Source organism: Oncorhynchus nerka, linkage group LG27 (genome assembly GCF_034236695.1).
Source record: "Oncorhynchus nerka isolate Pitt River linkage group LG27, Oner_Uvic_2.0, whole genome shotgun sequence".
Lineage (NCBI taxonomy): Eukaryota > Metazoa > Chordata > Actinopteri > Salmoniformes > Salmonidae > Oncorhynchus > Oncorhynchus nerka.
Window position 1 is genome coordinate 87,600,926 of NC_088422.1, and position 21,436 is coordinate 87,622,361.

Below are 21,436 nucleotides of genomic sequence, written 5' to 3' on the forward strand. Positions count from 1 at the left end.
TCTGTTAAGCTAACATTCTACTCCTCCAGGGTAGCACAGGTCCAGGTAGTCCATCCTTAGTCTGGGTACCAGTCTGTTAAGCTAACATTCTACTCCTCCAGGGTAGCACAGGTCCAGGTAGTCCATCCTTAGTCTGGGTACCAGTCTGTTAAGCTAACATTCTACTCCTCCAGGGTAGCACAGGTCCAGGTAGTCCATCCTTAGTCTGGGTACCAGTCTGTTAAGCTAACATTCTACTCCTCCAGGGTAGCACAGGTCCAGGTAGTCCATCCTTAGTCTGGGTACCAGTCTGTTAAGCTAACATTCTACTCCTCCAGGGTAGCACAGGTCCAGGTAGTCCATCCTTAGTCTGGGTACCAGTCTGTTAAGCTAACATTCTACTCCTCCAGGGTAGCACAGGTCCAGGTAGTCCATCCTTAGTCTGGGTACCAGTCTGTTAAGCTAACATTCTACTCCTCCAGGGTAGCACAGGTCCAGGTAGTCCATCCTTAGTCTGGGTACCAGTCTGTTAAGCTAACATTCTACTCCTCCAGGGTAGCACAGGTCCAGGTAGTCCATCCTTAGTCTGGGTACCAGTCTGTTAAGCTAACATTCTACTCCTCCAGGGTAGCACAGGTCCAGGTAGTCCATCCTTAGTCTGGGTACCAGTCTGTTAAGCTAACATTCTACTCCTCCAGGGTAGCACAGGTCCAGGTAGTCCATCCTTAGTCTGGGTACCAGTCTGTTAAGCTAACATTCTACTCCTCCAGGGTAGCACAGGTCCAGGTAGTCCATCCTTAGTCTGGGTACCAGTCTGTTAAGCTAACATTCTACTCCTCCAGGGTAGCACAGGTCCAGGTAGTCCATCCTTAGTCTGGGTACCAGTCTGTTAAGCTAACATTCTACTCCTCCAGGGTAGCACAGGTCCAGGTAGTCCATAGTCCTGTTAAGCTAACATTCTACTCCTAGTCTGGGTACCAGTCTGTTAAGCTAACATTCTACTCCTCCAGGGTAGCACAGGTCCAGGTAGTCCATCCTTAGTCTGGGTACCAGTCTGTTAAGCTAACATTCTACTCCTCCAGGGTAGCACAGGTCCAGGTAGTCCATCCTTAGTCTGGGTACCAGTCTGTTAAGCTAACATTCTACTCCTCCAGGGTAGCACAGGTCCAGGTAGTCCATCCTTAGTCTGGGTACCAGTCTGTTAAGCTAACATTCTACTCCTCCAGGGTAGCACAGGTCCAGGTAGTCCATCCTTAGTCTGGGTACCAGTCTGTTAAGCTAACATTCTACTCCTCCAGGGTAGCACAGGTCCAGGTAGTCCATCCTTAGTCTGGGTACCAGTCTGTTAAGCTAACATTCTACTCCTCCAGGGTAGCACAGGTCCAGGTAGTCCATCCTTAGTCTGGGTACCAGTCTGTTAAGCTAACATTCTACTCCTCCAGGGTAGCACAGGTCCATTCTATCCTTAGTCTGGGTACCAGTCTGTTAAGCTAACATTCTACTCCTCCAGGGTAGCACAGGTCCAGGTAGTCCATCCTTAGTCTGGGTACCAGTCTGTTAAGCTAACATTCTACTCCTCCAGGGTAGCACAGGACATGGAGTACATGGAGTGGAATGTAAGCGAAACAGACTGGCAACCACCCTAGTCTGCCTCTGTTTCAGTGTGTTTTCCTCCATTTGGTGCCTAATGAACATCACCCTGGTGTGTTGTGTGTTGTAGCTGGCAATCCCAGAGGTGGATGAGGACAGAGGTTGGGACACAGAGAGGAGAGGACATGGTCTTCAGGGACAGACGGTCTGCAAGAGGACCCGCTCCAACTCTACCAGTAACACACACACACGCACATGCACACACACACACACACACACACACACACACACACACACACACACACACACACACACACACACACACACACACACACACACACACACACACACACACACACACACACACACACACACACACCAATATGGGGCCTGTAAGGCAGTTGTCATGAGTTTCCTGTGGTACATCATTAGATACTATTAAGTGATTTCCTTCCTTTCCTACAAGAACATGAGGACATCATCATCTCTAACTGGATGTTGAGTTTGTCACATCCTGTACAGATGTTTTCTAAACTCTGGAAATGACTAAATATAATGATGCTTTAAATTGACCTGGGTATGTTTTGTAAGTCACTTGTTTTAACAAATTTCATTCCTTGCTGTGTGAGCAACTAGCCTTTCCCTGTTTTGACCTGCTTTTGTGATGAGTAACCAAGCCATCTTGTTAGCTCCCAGAGAAAATGTCATAGGCTTTAGCTCACTGGGCTAATGTGGTATTGAGGGAAGCAGATAACCCAGGTTCCATACAGTTGGTGTCTGGGGTTTTTGCTTGGTCTCTGGATAGTATTGAATCACATGACATTGTATTGAATTGTGCTCAGGTGTCCATCCATACTGGATTGGAGACCTGGACACCATTATCCTGAAGACGCCTGAGCTTTGCGGGAGCAACACCCACGGAACCGTCGGTTTCTTTGGCAGCAGGAAGTCCCAGTCCCAGCAGCTGGAGTTTCCTCACAACCCCAACCAGGTGTGTGTGTGCGCATGTCTGCCTACCTGCCTTGAGAGTTTCTGTACCTGCAAATTCTCTGATTACAATGAATCCAGATTGATACTGACTTATTACATTCCTGAGATTTCTACGGTAGCTGCTGCTCCCATTGCCCTGTTTGTTCAATTTGAGTTCTCATGCAGACAGCAGGCTTTTCAAAAAAGAATAAACCTTTTGATTCAATTCAGTTCTTGGAAGGGGACTAAACAATTTCCTCTTTTTTCATTATAATCATGACATAATTCAATTATTCGCTCATACAGTGAGAGACCGTCAGAGTGAGACAGAGAGAGGAGAAAAATATGTATTTCTGTTCAGAACGTCAGAACAATACGAAAAGAAGAGAGATTAAAAACAGGTGTAGAAATCACTTCCAAAAAGCATCTGGAACTAGTCAACTCAATTTGTCAGCCTTCTTCCTGCTTAGCAGAACTTGGCTAGCGAGCGAGGAAAAATGTGTGTGTGTGAAACCAGCGTGTGTGTGTGTGTGTGAAACCAATGTATGTGTGTGTATGCGTGAGGCCTCTCCTCACGTGTGTGTGGAACCTGACTGAGGGTGTTGTCTCCCATCTGTCCCCCTCCTCCCCCTTCTCCTCCCCCCTCCCCAGCCCGTTCCCCGTCCCTCTCGCTCTCTTAGCTCCGCCCATCTGGTCCACTCCTGCAGTAACGTCCAAGCCTTCATCATCTGTAACATCGTGCTGATGAAGGGCCATGGCAAGGTAATTATGCAGCACGTTTGAACATCTGCTCCAGGAGCTTGAACGCAGCCCGTGGCCCTGAGGCTAATCCATAATAAAGCATCATTGTTTGCTCTACCATGGAGTACTATGGAGTAGCATCCAATCTTTAAACATACTAGTGATGAGTTGTTGCTTTGGCCCTGGGTTTTCCCTTGACCATATAACATAATGGGAAAACTCCTAGTTACATTTAAGCCCATCCCCTCAGTGCTATTGGTCGGGTTAATATTTTTTGTTACCAGAAATGAAACTACAAATGACCTCTTTAAAGGGGGTGAATACTCCTCCTTAAAGGTGCAATCTGTAGTTTCAAGTCTCTCCTAACTGTTGTATTGTCCCACGCAGGGTCTGGGGTTCAGCATTGTGGGGGGCAGGGACAGCATGTACGGACCCATGGGTATCTACGTCAAGACCATCTTCGCTGGAGGGGCCGCGGCTGCCGATGGCAGACTACAGGAGGGTAAGAGGAGAACGAGAGACTCATTGCTTCTGTTAAAATGGTACTACAACAACAGAGTTGATCTCAGTCCAACACTAACATACACAAAAGCCTACACACACCCTGTAGCCTTCCTGGACTGCTGGACCAGTGTTGGTGACCACTGTCTTAGATCTATACACTATGGCATATGGCTAGAATAGCCGCCCCGTAGCACTCACTTCCATCATCATGAAGTGCTTTGAGAGACTAGTCAAGGACCATATCACCTCCACCCTACCTGACACCCTAGACCCACTCCAATTTGCTTACCGCCCCAATAGGTCCACAGACGACACAATCACACTGCACACTGCCCTAACCCATCTGGACAAGAGGAATACCTATGTAAGAATGCTGTTAATCGACTACAGCTCAGCATTTAACACCATAGTACCCTCCAAACCCGTCATTAAGCTCGAGACCGTGGGTCTCGACTCCGCCCTGTGCAACTAGGTCCTGGACTTCCTGACGGGCTGCCCCCAGGTGGTAAGGGTAGGTAACAACATCTCCATCCCGCTGATCCTCAACACTGGGGCCCCACAAGGGTGCGTACTCAGCCGTCTCCTGTACTCCCTGTTCACCCACGACTGCGTGGCCACGCACGCCTCCAACTCAATCATCAAGTTTAGACAACACTACAGTGGTAGGCTTGATTACCAACAACGACGAGACGGCCTACAGGGAGGAGGTGAGGGCCCTTGGAGTGTGGTGTCAGGAATATAACCTCTCACTCAACGTCAACAAAACAAATGTCTCTCTCTCTCTCTCTCTCTCTCTCTCTCTCTCTCTCTCTCTCTCTCTCTCTCTCTCTCTGTCTCTGTCTCTGTCTCTCTCTCTGTCTCTCTCTCTGTCTCTTAGGGGATGAGATCCTGGAGTTGAATGGAGAGTCTCTACATGGACTAACTCATGAGGATGCACTACAGAGATTCAAAGTAAGACTGCAACACCGGTCATATTACAACATTATTACAGCCATAATACAACATTATTACAGCCATATTACAACATTATTACAGCCATATTACAACATTATTGCAGCCATATTACAACATTATTACATCCATAATACAACATTATTACAGCCATAATACAACATTATTACAGCCATATTACAACATTATTACAGCCATAATACAACATTATTACAGACATAATACAACATTATTACAGCCATATTACAACATTATTGCAGCCATATTACAACATTATTACATCCATAATACAACATTATTACAGACATATTACAACATTATTACAGCCATATTACAACATTATTACAGCCATAATACAACATTATTACAGCCATATTACAACATTATTACAGCCATATTACAACATTATTACAGCCATATTACAACATTATTACAGCCATAATACAACATTATTACAGCCATATTACAACATTATTACAGACATATTACAACATTATTACAGCCATATTACAACATGATGGAGTTAAAAGGATCCCTTTTGATTAGTGAAGATATTTTAACCCTGTTCCTGGAGGGCCGCAGGTACTGCATGATTTTGTACCAACTAGGCACCACACTTGATTGTCTAAATTCAGAATGATCTTCTCTTTCCCTCTCACTCTACTTCTCCCTCTCTCCTTCTCCCTCGCCTTCTCCTCCCTCTCTCCCTCTCCTTCCCGCTCTACTTCTCCTTCTCCTTCTCCTTCTCATTCTCCTTCTCCTTCTCTCTCTCTCCCTCTCCTTCCCGCTCTACTTCTCCTTCTCCTTCTCCTTCTCTCTCTCTCCCTCTCCTTCCCGCTCTACTTCTCCCCCTCCCTCCCTCGCCTTCTCCTCCCTCTCTCCCTCTCCTTCCCGCTCTACTTCACCCCCCCTCCCTCCCTCGCCTTCTCCTCCCTCTCTCCCTCTCCTTCCCGCTCTACTTCTCCCCCTCCCTCCCTCGCCTTCTCCTCCCTCTCTCCCTCTCCTTCCCGCTCTACTTCTCCCCCTCCCTCCCTCCCTTGCCTTCTCCTTCTCCCTCTCTCCCTCTCCTTCCCGCTCTACTTCTCCCCCCCCTCCCTCCCTCGCCTTCTCCTCCCTCTCTCCCTCTCCTTCCCACTCTACTTCTCCCCCTCCCTCCCTCGCCTTCTCCTTCTCCCTCTCTCCCTCTCCTTCCCGCTCTACTTCTCCCCCTCCCTCCCTCGCCTTCTCCTTCTCCCTCTCTCCCTCTCCTTCCCGCTCTACTTCTCCCCCTCCCTCCCTCCCTCGCCTTCTCCTTCTCCCTCTCTCCCTCTCCTTCCCGCTCTACTTCTCCCCCTCCCTCCCTCCCTCGCCTTCTCCTCCCTCTCTCCCTCTCCCTCCCGCTCTACTTCTCCTTCTCCTTCTCCTTCTCCTTCTCCTTCTCCTTCTCCTTCTCTCTCTCTCCCTCTCCTTCCCGCTCTACTTCTCCTTCTCCTTCTCCTTCTCCTTCTCTCTCTCTCCCTCTCCTTCCCGCTCTACTTCTCCCCCTCCCTCCCTCGCCTTCTCCTTCTCCCTCTCTCCCTCTCCTTCCCGCTCTACTTCTCCCCCTCCCTCCTCGCCTTCTCCTTCTCCCTCTCTCCCTCTCCTTCCCGCTCTACTTCTCCCCCCTCCCTCCCTCGCCTTCTCCTCCCTCTCTCCCTCTCCTTCCCGCTCTACTTCTCCCCCTCCCTCCGTCGCCTTCTCCTCCCTCTCTCCCTCTCCTTCCCGCTCTACTTCTCCCCCTCCCTCCCTCGCCTTCTCCTCCCTCTCTCCCTCTCCTTCCCACTCTACTTCTCCCCCTCCCTCCCTCGCCTTCTCCTTCTCCCTCTCTCCCTCTCCTTCCCGCTCTACTTCTCCCCCTCCCTCCCTCGCCTTCTCCTTCTCCCTCTCTCCCTTTCCTTCCCGCTCTACTTCTCCCCCTCCCTCCCTCGCCTTCTCCTTCTCCCTCTCTCCCTCTCCTTCCCGCTCTACTTCTCCCCCTCCCTCCCTCGCCTTCTCCTCCCTCTCTCCCTCTCCTTCCCGCTCTACTTCTCCCCCTCCCTCCCTCGCCTTCTCCTCCCTCTCTCCCTCTCCTTCCCGCTCTACTTCTCCCCCTCCCTCCCTCGCCTTCTCCTCCCTCTCTCCCTCTCCTTCCCGCTCTACTTCTCCCCCTCCCTCCCTCGCCTTCTCCTTCTCCCTCTCTCCCTCTCCTTCCCGCTCTACTTCTCCCCCCTCCCTCCCTCCCTCGCCCTCTCCTCCCTCTCTCCCTCTCCTTCCCGCTCTACTTCTCCCCCTCCCTCCCTCGCCTTCTCCTCCCTCTCTCCCTCTCTCCCTCTCCTTCCCGCTCTACTTCTCCCCCTCCCTCCCTCGCCTTCTCCTTCTCCCTCTCTCCCTCTCCATCCTGCTCTACTTCTCCTTCTCCCTCGCCTTCTCCTCTCTCTCTCCCTCTCCTTCCTACTCTACTTCTCCCTCTCCCCTCCACAGCAGATAAAGAAGGGTCTGTTGACTCTGGTGGTGAGGACCAGCCTGCGTGTCGGCGCCCTCTGTGGCCAGGCAGCGGTAGCACAGCTGTGTCGGTCTCGCTCTCTCAGCTCCAGTACTGGCATGTCCAGGGTCAGCACTGAAATGGGGGACTACAATTACCTCAGTGGTGTCACCACAGCCAACACACACACTAACACCGTACCTCAGCCACCTTTGGCCAAACCCCAAGATCGTGTCATGATGGAGATCACCTTGCATAAAGGTCAGGGGTCAAAGATAAGAAGTTCTACGTTGCCTTATGACTTGGACCTAGAGCATCTAACATACACAATGTCCTATCTGTCTTCTGTGTGTGTGTGTGTGTGTGTGTGTGTGTGTGTGTGTGTGTGTGTGTGTGTGCGTGCGTGTGCGTGCGTGCGTGCGTGCGTGTGTAGAGGCTGGAGTGGGGCTGGGCATTGGGCTGTGTTGCGTGCCGTCTGGAGATGGTTGCCGTGGCGTCTATATCCACACCCTGTCCCCTGGGTCGGTGGCACACATGGACAGTAGACTCAGGTAAGGATTAAACAAACATTCTGTAAATTCTGAATACGCATAGCCTGGGTACCAGTCTGTTTGTGCTAACGTTTCACACCTTGTCATGAAAAGGAGTCTCTTACCTCAGTACACTTCCCAACTTCCTTATTCCCTGGCTGTGGTCCCATTCTTTACCTTCCCACCAAGTGTGCACTTGTACCCTCACTATCATGGATTTTGAAAGGAATCGATGTCGTGGAAACTCCCTCCAGCCATGCTTGCACTAATCCAATGCATTTCAATGCATGAGAGAGGGAGTGAACGAGGAGACTCTGGAGAGGACATTACATAACCGCTCTTCATTAGTCATTTAGCAGACTGACTCATCCAGAGCAGTTTATTGTTGACACATAGTCTGTGCATATGCTCAACTTGAATCAGTTAATGTACTTTAATCTCCACACTCACTCTCCATCTCCCCCTCCCCTCTCTCTTTCCTCGCTTCTCTCTCGTCCCCTCCCCTCTCTCTCTCCACCTCCCCTCTCTTTCCCCCTCCCCTCCCCTCCCCCTCACCTCTCCATCTCCCCCTCCCCTCTCCCCCTCTTTCATCTCCTAGATGTGGAGATGAGATTATGGAGATCAACAACACAGTGGTGTACAACATGGTACTGAATGATGTGTACACGGTTCTGAGTCAGTGCTCCCCCGGGCCAGTCCAGATCATCATCAGTCGACACCCTGACCCCAAAGTAAATACCCCATTTAACCTGATATACACACCCTGTCTGACCTTATACACACTCTGTCTGACCTTATATACACACCCTGTCTGACCTTATATACACACCCTGTCTGACCTTATATACATACCCTGTCTGACCTTATATACACACCCTGTCTGACCTTATATACACACCCTGTCTGACCTTATATACACACCCTGTCTGACCTTATATACACATCCTGTCTGACCTTATATACACACCCTGTCTAACCTTCTATGCACACCCTGTCTAACCTTATATACACACCCTGTCTGACCTTATATGCACACCCTGTCTAACCTTATATGCACACCCTGTCTAACCTTATATACACACAATGTCTGACCTTACATACACACCCTGTCTAACCTTACATACACACCCTGTCTAACCTTATATATACACACCCTGTCTGACCTTACATAAACACCCTGTCTAACCTTATATACACACCCTGTCTAACCTTCCTTGCACACCCTGTCTGACCTTATATACACACCCTGTTTGACCTTATATACACACCCTGTCTGACCTTACATACACACCCTGTCTAACCTTACATACACCCTGTCTAACCTTATATACACACCCTGTCTGACCTTACATAAACACCCTGTCTATCCTTATATACACACCCTGTCTAACCTTCTATGCACACCCTGTCTGACCTTATATACACACCCTGGCTGACCTTATATACCTCATATAAGGCTATAACCTTATATAATCTTATATACACGCCCTGTCTGAGTCCATAAGGCGCTGTCTGGGGTAGGCTGTCATTGTAAATAAGAATTTGTTCTTAACTGACTTGCCTAGTTCAATAACGGTTAAATGAAAATATATAAAATATACTGTACACACACTGTCTGGCCTTAAATAAACTAGTTTACTGTGGTACAGATGCACATGTGTGTAGTGTTGATTTTTGTGGTGTGTGTGTTAAATGCAATGTGCCTGTGTGTATCTTTAGGTGTCAGAGCAGCAGCTGAACGATGCCATATCCCAGGCTGTAGAGACCAGCCAACTAAAGCAGGACGCCAGTCAGTGGAGTATAGACGGTAACAACCTTTATTAACTCAGTGGAGTATAGACAGTAACAACCTTTATCAACTCAGTGGAGTATAGACAGTAACAACCTTTACCAACTCAGTGGAGTATAGATGGTAACAACCTTTATTAACTCAGTGGAGTATAGACAGTAACAACCTTTATTAACTCAGTGGAGTATAGACAGTAACAACCTTTATTAACTCAGTGGAGTATAGACAGTAACAACCTTTATTAACTCAGTGGAGTAGAGACAGTAACAACCTTTATTAACTCAGTGGAGTATAGACGGTAACAACCTTTATTAACTCAGTGGAGTATAGACGGTAACAACCTTTATCAACTCAGTGGAGTATAGACAGTAACAACCTTTATTAACTCAGTGGAGTATAGACAGTAACAACCTTTATCAACTCAGTGGAGTATAGACAGTAACAACCTTTATTAACTCAGTGGAGTATAGACAGTAACAACCTTTATCAACTCAGTGGAGTATAGACAGTAACAACCTTTATTAACTCAGTGGAGTATAGACAGTAACAACCTTTATTAACTCAGTGGAGTATAGACAGTAACAACCTTTATCAACTCAGTGGAGTATAGACGGTAACAACCTTTATCAACTCAGTGGAGTATAGACGGTAACAACCTTTATTAACTCAGTGGAGTAGAGACAGTAACAACCGTTATTAACTCAGTGGAGTATAGACAGTAACAACCTTTATTAACTCAGTGGAGTATAGACAGTAACAACCTTTATTAACTCAGTGGAGTATAGACAGTAACAACCTTTATCAACTCAGTGGAGTATAGACGGTAACAACCTCACCAACTCAGTGGAGTATAGACAGTACCAACCTTTATTAACTCAGTGGAGTATAGACAGTACCAACCTTTATCAACTCAGTGGAGTATAGACAGTAACAACCTTTATCAACTCAGTGGAGTATAGACAGTAACAACCTTTATCAACTCAGTGGAGTATAGACAGCAACAACCTTTATTATCTCAGTGGAGTATAGACGGTAACAACCTTTATTAACTCAGTGGAGTATAGACGGTAACCACCTTTATTATCTCAGTGGAGTATAGACAGTAACAACCTTTATTAACTCAGTGGAGTATAGACAGTAACAACCTTTATCAACTCAGTGGAGTAACAACCTTTATTAACTCAGTGGAGTATAGACAGTAACAACCTTTATCAACTCAGTGGAGTATAGACGGTAACAACCTTTATCAACTCAGTGGAGTATAGACGGTAACAACCTTTATTAACTCAGTGGAGTAGAGACAGTAACAACCGTTATTAACTCAGTGGAGTATAGACAGTAACAACCTTTATTAACTCAGTGGAGTATAGACAGTAACAACCTTTATTAACTCAGTGGAGTATAGACAGTAACAACCTTTATCAACTCAGTGGAGTATAGACGGTAACAACCTTACCAACTCAGTGGAGTATAGACAGTACCAACCTTTATTAACTCAGTGGAGTATAGACAGTACCAACCTTTATCAACTCAGTGGAGTATAGACAGTAACAACCTTTATCAACTCAGTGGAGTATAGACAGTAACAACCTTTACCAACTCAGTGGAGTATAGACAGTAACAACCTTTATTAACTCAGTGGAGTATAGACAGTAACAACCTTTATCAACTCAGTGGAGTATAGACAGTAAAAACCTTTATCAACTCAGTGGAGTATAGACAGTAACAACCTTTATCAACTCAGTGGAGTATAGACAGCAACAACCTTTATTATCTCAGTGGAGTATAGACGGTAACAACCTTTATTAACTCAGTGGAGTATAGACGGTAACCACCTTTATTATCTCAGTGGAGTATAGACAGTACCAACCTTTATTAACTCAGTGGAGTATAGACAGTAACAACCTTTACCAACTCAGTGGAGTATAGACAGTACCAACCTTTACCAACTCAGTGGAGTATAGACAGTACCAACCTTTATTAACTCAGTGGAGTATAGACAGTAACAACCTTTATTAACTCAGTGGAGTATAGACGGTAACAACCTTTATCAACTCAGTGGAGTATAGACAGTAAAAACCTTTATCAACTCAGTGGAGTATAGAAAGTAACAACCTTTATCAACTCAGTGGAGTATAGACAGTAACAACCTTTATCAACTCAGTGGAGTATAGACAGTACCAACCTTTATTAACTCAGTGGAGTATAGACAGTAACAACCTTTACCAACTCAGTGGAGTATAGACAGTACCAACCTTTATTAACTCAGTGGAGTATAGACAGTAACAACCTTTATCAACTCAGTGGAGTATAGACAGTAAAAACCTTTATCAACTCAGTGGAGTATAGACAGTAACAACCTTTATCAACTCAGTGGAGTAACAACCTTTATCAACTCAGTGGAGTATAGACAGTAACAACCTTTATTAACTCAGTGGAGTATAGACAGTACCAACCTTTATTAACTCAGTGGAGTATAGACAGTAACAACCTTTATCAACTCAGTGGAGTATAGACAGTACCAGTGGAGTATAGACAGTAACAACCTTTATCAACTCAGTGGAGTATAGACACTAACAACCTTTATTAACTCAGTGGAGTATAGACAGTAACAACCTTTATCAACTCAGTGGAGTATAGACACTAACAACCTTTATTAACTCAGTGGAGTATAGACAGTAACAACCTTTATCAACTCAGTGGAGTATAGACAGTAACAACCTTTATCAACTCAGTGGAGTAACAACCTTTATTAACTCAGTGGAGTATAGACGGTAACAACCTTTATCAACTCAGTGGAGTATAGACACTAACAACCTTTATTATCTCAGTGGAGTACCTTTATTAACTCAGTAACAACCTTTATTAACTCAGTGGAGTATAGACAGTAACAACCTTTATTAACTCAGTGGAGTATAGACAGTAACAACCTTTATTAACTCAGTGGAGTATAGACAGTAACAACCTTTATTAACTCAGTGGAGTATAGACAGTAACAACCTTTATTAACTCAGTGGAGTATAGACAGTAACAACTCAGTGGATTATCAACTCAGTGGAGTATAGACAGTAACAACCTTTACCAACTCAGTGGAGTATAGACAGTAACAACCTTTACCAACTCAGTGGAGTATAGACAGTAACAACCTTTATTAACTCAGTGGAGTATAGACAGTAACAACCTTTATTAACTCAGTGGAGTATAGACAGTAACAACCTTTATCAACTCAGTGGAGTATAGACAGTAACAACCTTTATCAACTCAGTGGAGTATAGACAGTAACAACCTTTATTAACTCAGTGGAGTATAGACAGTAACAACCTTTATTAACTCAGTGGAGTATAGACAGTAACAACCTTTATTAACTCAGTGGAGTATAGACAGTAACAACCTTTATTAACTCAGTGGAGTATAGACAGTAACAACCTTTATCAACTCAGTGGAGTATAGACAGTAACAACCTTTATCAACTCAGTGGAGTATAGACAGTAACAACCTTTATTCAACTCAGTGGAGTATAGACAGTAACAACCTTTATCAACTCAGTGGAGTATAGACAGTAACAACCTTTATCAACTCAGTGGAGTATAGAGTAACAACCTTTATTAACTCAGTGGAGTATAGACAGTAACAACCTTTATTAACTCAGTGGAGTATAGACAGTAACAACCTTTATTAACTCAGTGGAGTATAGACAGTAACAACCTTTATTAACTCAGTGGAGTATAGACAGTAACAACCAGTTTAGTAACAACCTTTATCAACTCAGTGGAGTATAGACAGTAACAACCTTTATCAACTCAGTGGAGTATAGACAGTAACAACCTTTATTAACTCAGTGGAGTATAGACAGTAACAACCTTTATCAACTCAGTGGAGTATAGACAGTAACAACCTTTATTCAACTCAGTGGAGTATAGACAGTAACAACCTTTATCAACTCAACTCAGTAACAAGTATAGTATAGACAGTAACAACCTTTATTAACTCAGTGGAGTATAGACAGTAACAACCTTTATCAACTCAGTGGAGTATAGACAGTAACAACCTTTATCAACTCAGTGGAGTATAGACAGTAACAACCTTTATCAACTCAGTGGAGTATAGACAGTAACAACCTTTATTAACTCAGTGGACAGTAACAACCTTTATTAACTCAGTATAGACAGTAACAACCTTTATTAACTCAGTGGAGTATAGACAGTAACAACCTTTATTAACTCAGTGGAGTATAGACAGTAACAACCTTTATTAACTCAGTGGAGTATAGACAGTAACAACCTTTATCAACTCAGTGGAGTATAGACAGTAACAACCTTTACCAACTCAGTGGAGTATAGACAGTAACAACCTTTATTAACTCAGTGGAGTATAGACAGTAACAACCTTTATTAACTCAGTGGAGTATAGACAGTAACAACCTTTATCAACTCAGTGGAGTATAGAGTAACAACCTTTATTAACTCAGTGGAGTATAGACTCTTTATTAACTGGAGTATAGACAGTAACAACCTTTATCAACTCAGTGGAGTATAGAGTAACAACCTTTATCAACTCAGTGGAGTATAGACAGTAACAACCTTTATCAACTCAGTGGAGTATAGACAGTAACAACCTTTATTAACTCAGTGGAGTATAGACAGTAACAACCTTTATCAACTCAGTGGAGTATAGACAGTAACAACTTTATTAACTTTACCTTTTAACTCAGTGGAGTATAGACATCAACTCAGTGGAGTAACAACCTTTATTAACTATAGACAGTAACAACCTTTATCAACTCAGTGGAGTATAGACAGTAACAACCTTTATCAACTCAGTGGAGTTATCAACTCAGTGGAGTATAGACAGTAACAACCTTTATTAACTCAGTGGAGTATAGACAGTAACAACCTTTATTAACTCAGTGGAGTATAGACAGTAACAACCTTTATCAACTCAGTGGAGTATAGACAGTCAACTCAGTGGAGTATAGACAGTAACAACCTTTATCAACTCAGTGGAGTATAGACAGTAACAACCTTTATTAACTCAGTGGAGTATAGACAGTAACAACCTTTATCAACTCAGTGGAGTATAGACAGTAACAACCTTTATTAACTCAGTGGAGTATAGACAGTAACAACCTTTATCAACTCAGTGGAGTATAGACAGTAACAACCTTTATCAACTCAGTGGAGTATAGACAGTAACAACCTTTATTAACTCAGTGGAGTATAGACAGTAACAACCTTTATTAACTCAGTGGAGTATAGACAGTAACAACCTTTATTAACTCAGTGGAGTATAGACAGTAACAACCTTTTACTCAACTCAGTGGAGTATAGACAGTAACAACCTTTATCAACTCAGTGGAGTATAGACAGTAACAACCTTTATTAACTCAGTGGAGTATAACCTTTATTAACAGTAACAACCTTTATTAACTCAGTGGAGTATAGACAGTAACAACCTTTATTAACTCAGTGGAGTATAGACAGTAACAACCTTTATTAACTCAGTGGAGTATAGACAGTAACAACCTTTATTAACTCAGTGGAGTATAGACAGTAACAACCTTTATTAACTCAGTGGAGTATAGACAGTAACAACCTTTATTAACTCAGTGGAGTATAGACAGTAACAACCTTTATTAACTCAGTGGAGTATAGACAGTAACAACCTTTATCAACTCAGTGGAGTATAGACAGTAACAACCTTTACCAACTCAGTGGAGTATAGACAGTAACAACCTTTATCAACTCAGTGGAGTATAGACAGTAACAACCTTTATTAACTCAGTGGAGTATAGACAGTAACAACCTTTATTAACTCAGTGGAGTATAGACAGTAACAACCTTTATTAACTCAGTGGAGTATAGAGTAACAGTAACCTTTATCAACTCAGTGGAGTATAGACAGTAACAACCTTTATCAACTCAGTGGAGTATAGACAGTAACAACCTTTATCAACTCAGTGGAGTATAGACAGTACCAACCTTTATTAACTCAGTGGAGTATAGACAGTAACAACCTTTATCAACTCAGTGGAGTATAGACAGTAACAACCTTTATCAACTCAGTGGAGTATAGACAGTAACAACCTTTATCAACTCAGTGGAGTAACAACCTTTATCAACTCAGTGGAGTATAGACAGTAACAACCTTTATTAACTCAGTGGAGTATAGACAGTAACAACCTTTATTAACTCAGTGGAGTATAGACAGTAACAACCTTTATTAACTCAGTGGTAACAACCTTTATTAACTCAGTATAGACAGTAACAACCTTTATCAACTCAGTGGAGTATAGACAGTAACAACCTTTATTAACTCAGTGGAGTATAGACAGTAACAACCTTTATTAACTCAGTGGAGTATAGACAGTAACAACCTTTATCAACTCAGTAATAAGTAACAACCTTTATTAACTCAGTGGAGTATAGACAGTAACAACCTTTATCAACTCAGTGGAGTATAGACAGTAACAACCTTTATTAACTCAGTGGAGTATAGACAGTAACAACTCAGTTTATCAACTCAGTGGAGTATAGACAGTAACAACCTTTATTAACTCAGTGTATAGACAGTAACAACCTTTATTAACTCAGTGGAGTATAGACAGTAACAACCTTTATTAACTCAGTGGAGTATAGACAGTAACAACCTTTATTAACTCAGTGGAGTATAGACAGTAACAACCTTTATTAACTCAGTGGAGTATAGACAGTAACAACCAACCTTTAGTAACAACCAACTCAGTGGAGTATAGACAGTAACAACCTTTATCAACTCAGTGGAGTATAGACAGTAACAACCTTTATTAACTCAGTGGAGTAGACAGTAACAACCTTTATTAACTCAGTGGAGTATAGACAGTAACAACCTTTATTAACTCAGTGGAGTATAGACAGTAACAACCTTTATCAACTCAGTGGAGTATAGACAGTAACAACCTTTATCAACTCAGTGGAGTATAGTAACAACCTTTATCAACTCAGTAACAACCTTTATTAACTCAGTGGAGTATAGACAGTAACAACCTTTATTAACTCAGTGGAGTATAGACAGTAACAACCTTTATTAACTCAGTGGAGTATAGACAGTAACAACCTTTATCAACTCAGTGGAGTATAGACAGTCAACTCAGTAACAACCTTTATCAACTCAGTGGAGTATAGACAGTAACAACCTTTATTAACTCAGTGGAGTATAGACAGTAACAACCTTTATCAACTCAGTGGAGTATAGACAGTAACAACCTTTATTAACTCAGTGGAGTATAGACAGTAACAACCTTTATCAACTCAGTGGAGTATAGACAGTAACAACCTTTATCAACTCAGTGGAGTATAGACAGTAACAACCTTTATTAACTCAGTGGAGTATAGACAGTAACAACCTTTATCAACTCAGTGGAGTATAGACAGTAACAACCTTTATTAACTCAGTGGAGTATAGACAGTAACAACCTTTATCAACTCAGTGGAGTATAGACAGTAACAACCTTTATTAACTCAGTGGAGTATAGACAGTAACAACCTTTATTAACTCAGTGGAGTATAGACAGTAACAACCTTTATTAACTCAGTGGAGTATAGACAGTAACAACCTTTATTAACTCAGTGGAGTATAGACAGTAACAACTTTATCAACTCAGTGGAGTATAGACAGTAACAACCTTTATCAACTCAGTGGAGTATAGACAGTAACAACCTTTATTAACTCAGTGGAGTATAGACAGTAACAACCTTTATTAACTCAGTGGAGTATAGACAGTAACAACCTTTATTAACTCAGTGGAGTATAGACAGTAACAACCTTTATCAACTCAGTGGAGTATAGACAGTAACAACCTTTATCAACTCAGTGGAGTATAGACAGTAACAACCTTTATTAACTCAGTGGAGTATAGACAGTAACAACCTTTATTAACTCAGTGGAGTATAGACAGTAACAACCTTTATTAACTCAGTGGAGTATAGACAGTAACAACCTTTATCAACTCAGTGGAGTATAGACAGTAACAACCTTTATCAACTCAGTGGAGTATAGACAGTAACAACCTTTATTAACTCAGTGGAGTATAGACAGTAACCAACCTTTATCAACTCAGTGGAGTATAGACAGTAACAACCTTTATCAACTCAGTGGAGTAGACAGTAACAACCTTTATCAACTCAGTGGAGTATAGACAGTAACAACCTTTATTAACTCAGTGGAGTATAGACAGTAACAACCTTTATTAACTCAGTGGAGTATAGACAGTAACAACCTTTATCAACTTATAGACAGTAACAACCTTTATCAACTCAGTGGAGTATAGACAGTAACAACCTTTATTAACTCAGTGGAGTATAGACAGTAACAACCTTTATTAACTCAGTGGAGTATAGACAGTAACAACCTTTATTAACTCAGTGGAGTATAGACAGTAACAACCTTTATTAACTCAGTGGAGTATAGACAGTAACAACCTTTATCAACTCAGTGGAGTATAGACAGTAACAACCTTTATTAACTCAGTGGAGTATAGACAGTAACAACCTTTATCAACTCAGTGGAGTATAGACAGTAACAACCTTTAGTAACAACCTTTATCAACTCAGTGGAGTAACAACCTTTATTAACTCAGTAATAGACAGTAACAACCTTTATTAACTCAGTGGAGTATAGACAGTAACAACCTTTATTAACTCAGTGGAGTATAGACAGTAACAACCTTTATCAACTCAGCTAGTTCAGCGATGCCAGACTCGATACATGCACCACATTACCTAACTCTGTATAGAATATTACTGCATTGTGTTTCATCAGGATAACAACCTTTATTAACTCAGTGGAGTATAGACAGTCCTTAACAACCTTCACCTACCAACTCCTCAACCTAACTCCTAACAACCTTTATCAACCAGTGGAGTACCTCAACTCAGTGGAGTATAGACAGTAACAACCTCAACCTACCTACCTACCTAACCTAACAACCTAACCTACCTACTCCAGTAACAACCTTTACCAACAGTGGAGTATAGACAGTAACAACCTTTATTAACCTGCACCCTACCTACCTACCTACCTACCTACCTACCTACCTACCTTTCTTTTTATCTGGTCTCTCTCTGTGACCTCTAAACCCAGGCCTGCGTAGGTCTGACCCCTGCTCCCACTCCAGAGGGAAGTGTGAGCGCTGTGTGGCGAGGAGCTTCAGCCAACTGACTGCCCGGCGAGCCCAGAAGAACATGACCCGCTCCTGTAGTGACAGCAACACATACAACCAGAACCACCATCATAACCATCAGCACAACCGCTGCCCCGGACCAGGAACCAACCTGGTTAATGGTCAAACCCTGACTATACCCAACCACAACCACAACATGCACCATAATCTGATGGAAAGGGTCCACAGCCTCGACATCCCCATGGTAACCCAACACAACCAAGCATCCCAGAATAATCTGTCATGGTTCTAGAGGTTCAAATACCTCTTTGTCTCATTGGTGTTGGAGTTCTAGGGGTCATGGTTCTAGGGTCCTTATCCGTCTTGATCTCATGGTTCTAGGGGTCCACGCCTGAGCCCTGGTGTGATAACAGACTGTCTGCATTGGTCTACCCTGTCCCTGATGACGACTATAACGTCCCCTACAACTCCCCAGCAGCCAACCTCTCCTGCCAGCGCACGTTAGACCTGGCCACAAGGGGAAATAAGGTAGCTTAACTCCATACAAGCTTTTGGAAGGCCACACTTTAGGCACCAAATGGAAGAATAATGCACTGAAACAGGCTGGGACTACCTGGACTTGTCCAATAAGAAATGTTTATATAACATATATTTTCCTAATCTGACCCTAGAACAGGCCCAAAGCCCTGGCACCTCCAAGGAGGTACTGCCGACACCAGGACGTCACTAGTGAGGAGGGGGCCCCTGGGGGCCTGCCAGACTCCAATGTTTCCAGTAGAGGCTCCCCTGTTAGAGAGGACGGATGGAGTCCCACACATACCAACTGTCAGGTAGGGAGACAACATTATTTACACCTATTTACAATGATAGTCTGGTTTCTCCCATTTGGTGCCTAATGAACACAACCCACTAGTGCAGAAAAGGACAGCATCTCACATAATCTCACTGTTTTTGTATTTTTTTGTTCCCAAGTAATATGCTTAAAGATGCTGAATTTACTAAGTATACACTTATCTAACCAGGCATATTGACTTAAACATGTATTACTGTGGATGGATGGATGAATATTGTAAGCAGGTTTGAACTTTTTTAAAGTAATGAATTTGAATCGATGGATCAAAATAATGTAAATATCGATGCATCTCAACAGGACTTTAGCAGCATGATATGACTGGCTGTCATTCATACCGCCGTACATCTGAGGAAGAGCTAGACTGCATGCTTCTACTGCCCATAAATGGTAGCTACTGTAGGGGAGAAGGGGGCGTGATCAAAATCTCTGTAAAACAGAGTTGCGTAGTCTCCATGCATCAGACATCAGCTGTGGTTGAGACACATCACTCTGTTTTGCAAAGGTTCTTCAGCTTGCATATTCTCTGAAACCACAATTGTCTGTGAAGCTGATCTGCAGAGCTGGGTCGACTTCATTAAGGCATGCAACGGAAACGTCTTAATACGAAAATGACCGTTTCTTATTGGACAAGTCCAGGTAGTCCCTCCCTGTTTCTTCCATTTGGTGCCTAATGAACACAACAGGACAATGTGATGGACATTTTTATGTTTGTGCTTTTCTATAAACCAATTTCTATGTTCTCTGTTTGTGCTTTTGTATAAACCAATTTCTGTGTTCAATCAAGTTACTGATTGAACAAATCCTCACTCTCAATATCTGCAATTTGGCAGAAGGCCCAGAACCTTGTTTAGAGAAATGATATCTCAGTTTCAAGGTCTCAGCTTAGAGAAGAAGCCTCGTGAGGTATTGGTCTGTCACATGCATGAAACAAACATGAATTATGAATGATGAATAAGCTAAATCATGCAAATATAACTTGTCAGTATATAAGCTCACTTCAGATTGAACTAAAGGGACTGTCCAACCTGTTAGAGCTCACTTCAGATTGCTACTATATGTATCTAAGTCTGACTGGGACCATTAGTCCAACCTGCTGACAATAAAGAGTGATTCACTTCAGATTGACATTAGTGCGAAGGTCCCTGTGTAAGAATACAACCACATTAGTGCAGAGAAGGACAACATTAGACATTAGTGCAGAGAAGGATAACATTAGACATTAGACATTAGTGCAGAGAAGGATAACATTAGACATTAGTACAGAGAAGGATAACATTAGACATTAGTGCAGAGAAGGATAACATTAGACATTAGTACAGAGAAGGATAACATTAGACATTAGTGCAGAGAAGGATTACTAGACATTAGTGTAGAGAAGGATAACATTAGACATTAGTACAGAGAAGGATAACATTAGACATTAGTACAGAGAAGGATAACATTAGACATTAGTGCAGAGAAGGATACCATTAACATTAGACAGAGAAGGATAACACTAGACATTGGTGTCAGGATAACATTAGACATTAGTGCAGAGAAGGATAACATTAGACATTAGTACAGAGAAGGATAACATTAGACATTAGTGCAGAGAAGGATAACATTAGACATTAGTGCAGAGAAGGTAGCATTAGTGCAGAGAAGGATAACATTAGACATTAGTGCAGAGAAGGATAACATTAGACATTAGTGCAGAGAAGGATAACATTAGACATTAGTGCAGAGAAGGATAACATGAGACATTAGTGCAGAGAAGGATTAGACATTAGTGCAGAGAAGGATAACATTAGACATTAGTGCAGAGAAGGATAACATTAGACATTAGTGCAGAGAAGGATAACATTAGACATTAGTGCAGAGAAGGATAACATTAGACATTAGTGCAGAGAAGGAT

At 42.9% G+C, this 21,436-nt stretch overlaps 1 protein-coding gene across 1 annotated transcript in view; it reads left to right on the plus strand.

Moving 5' to 3' along the window:
- il16 (interleukin 16) overlaps positions 1 to 21,436 on the plus strand; it is an 80,544-nt gene that overhangs the window by 42,513 nt on the left and 16,595 nt on the right. Inside the window, exons 7-18 of the mRNA XM_065011177.1 lie at positions 1,700 to 1,805; positions 2,412 to 2,560; positions 3,190 to 3,300; positions 3,667 to 3,781; positions 4,661 to 4,734; positions 7,213 to 7,474; positions 7,647 to 7,764; positions 8,342 to 8,474; positions 9,463 to 9,550; positions 18,650 to 18,933; positions 19,071 to 19,217; positions 19,361 to 19,519. Coding sequence (XP_064867249.1) covers positions 1,700 to 1,805; positions 2,412 to 2,560; positions 3,190 to 3,300; positions 3,667 to 3,781; positions 4,661 to 4,734; positions 7,213 to 7,474; positions 7,647 to 7,764; positions 8,342 to 8,474; positions 9,463 to 9,550; positions 18,650 to 18,933; positions 19,071 to 19,217; positions 19,361 to 19,519 — 1,746 coding nt within the window. The remainder of the gene's footprint in view (positions 1 to 1,699; positions 1,806 to 2,411; positions 2,561 to 3,189; positions 3,301 to 3,666; positions 3,782 to 4,660; positions 4,735 to 7,212; positions 7,475 to 7,646; positions 7,765 to 8,341; positions 8,475 to 9,462; positions 9,551 to 18,649; positions 18,934 to 19,070; positions 19,218 to 19,360; positions 19,520 to 21,436) is intronic.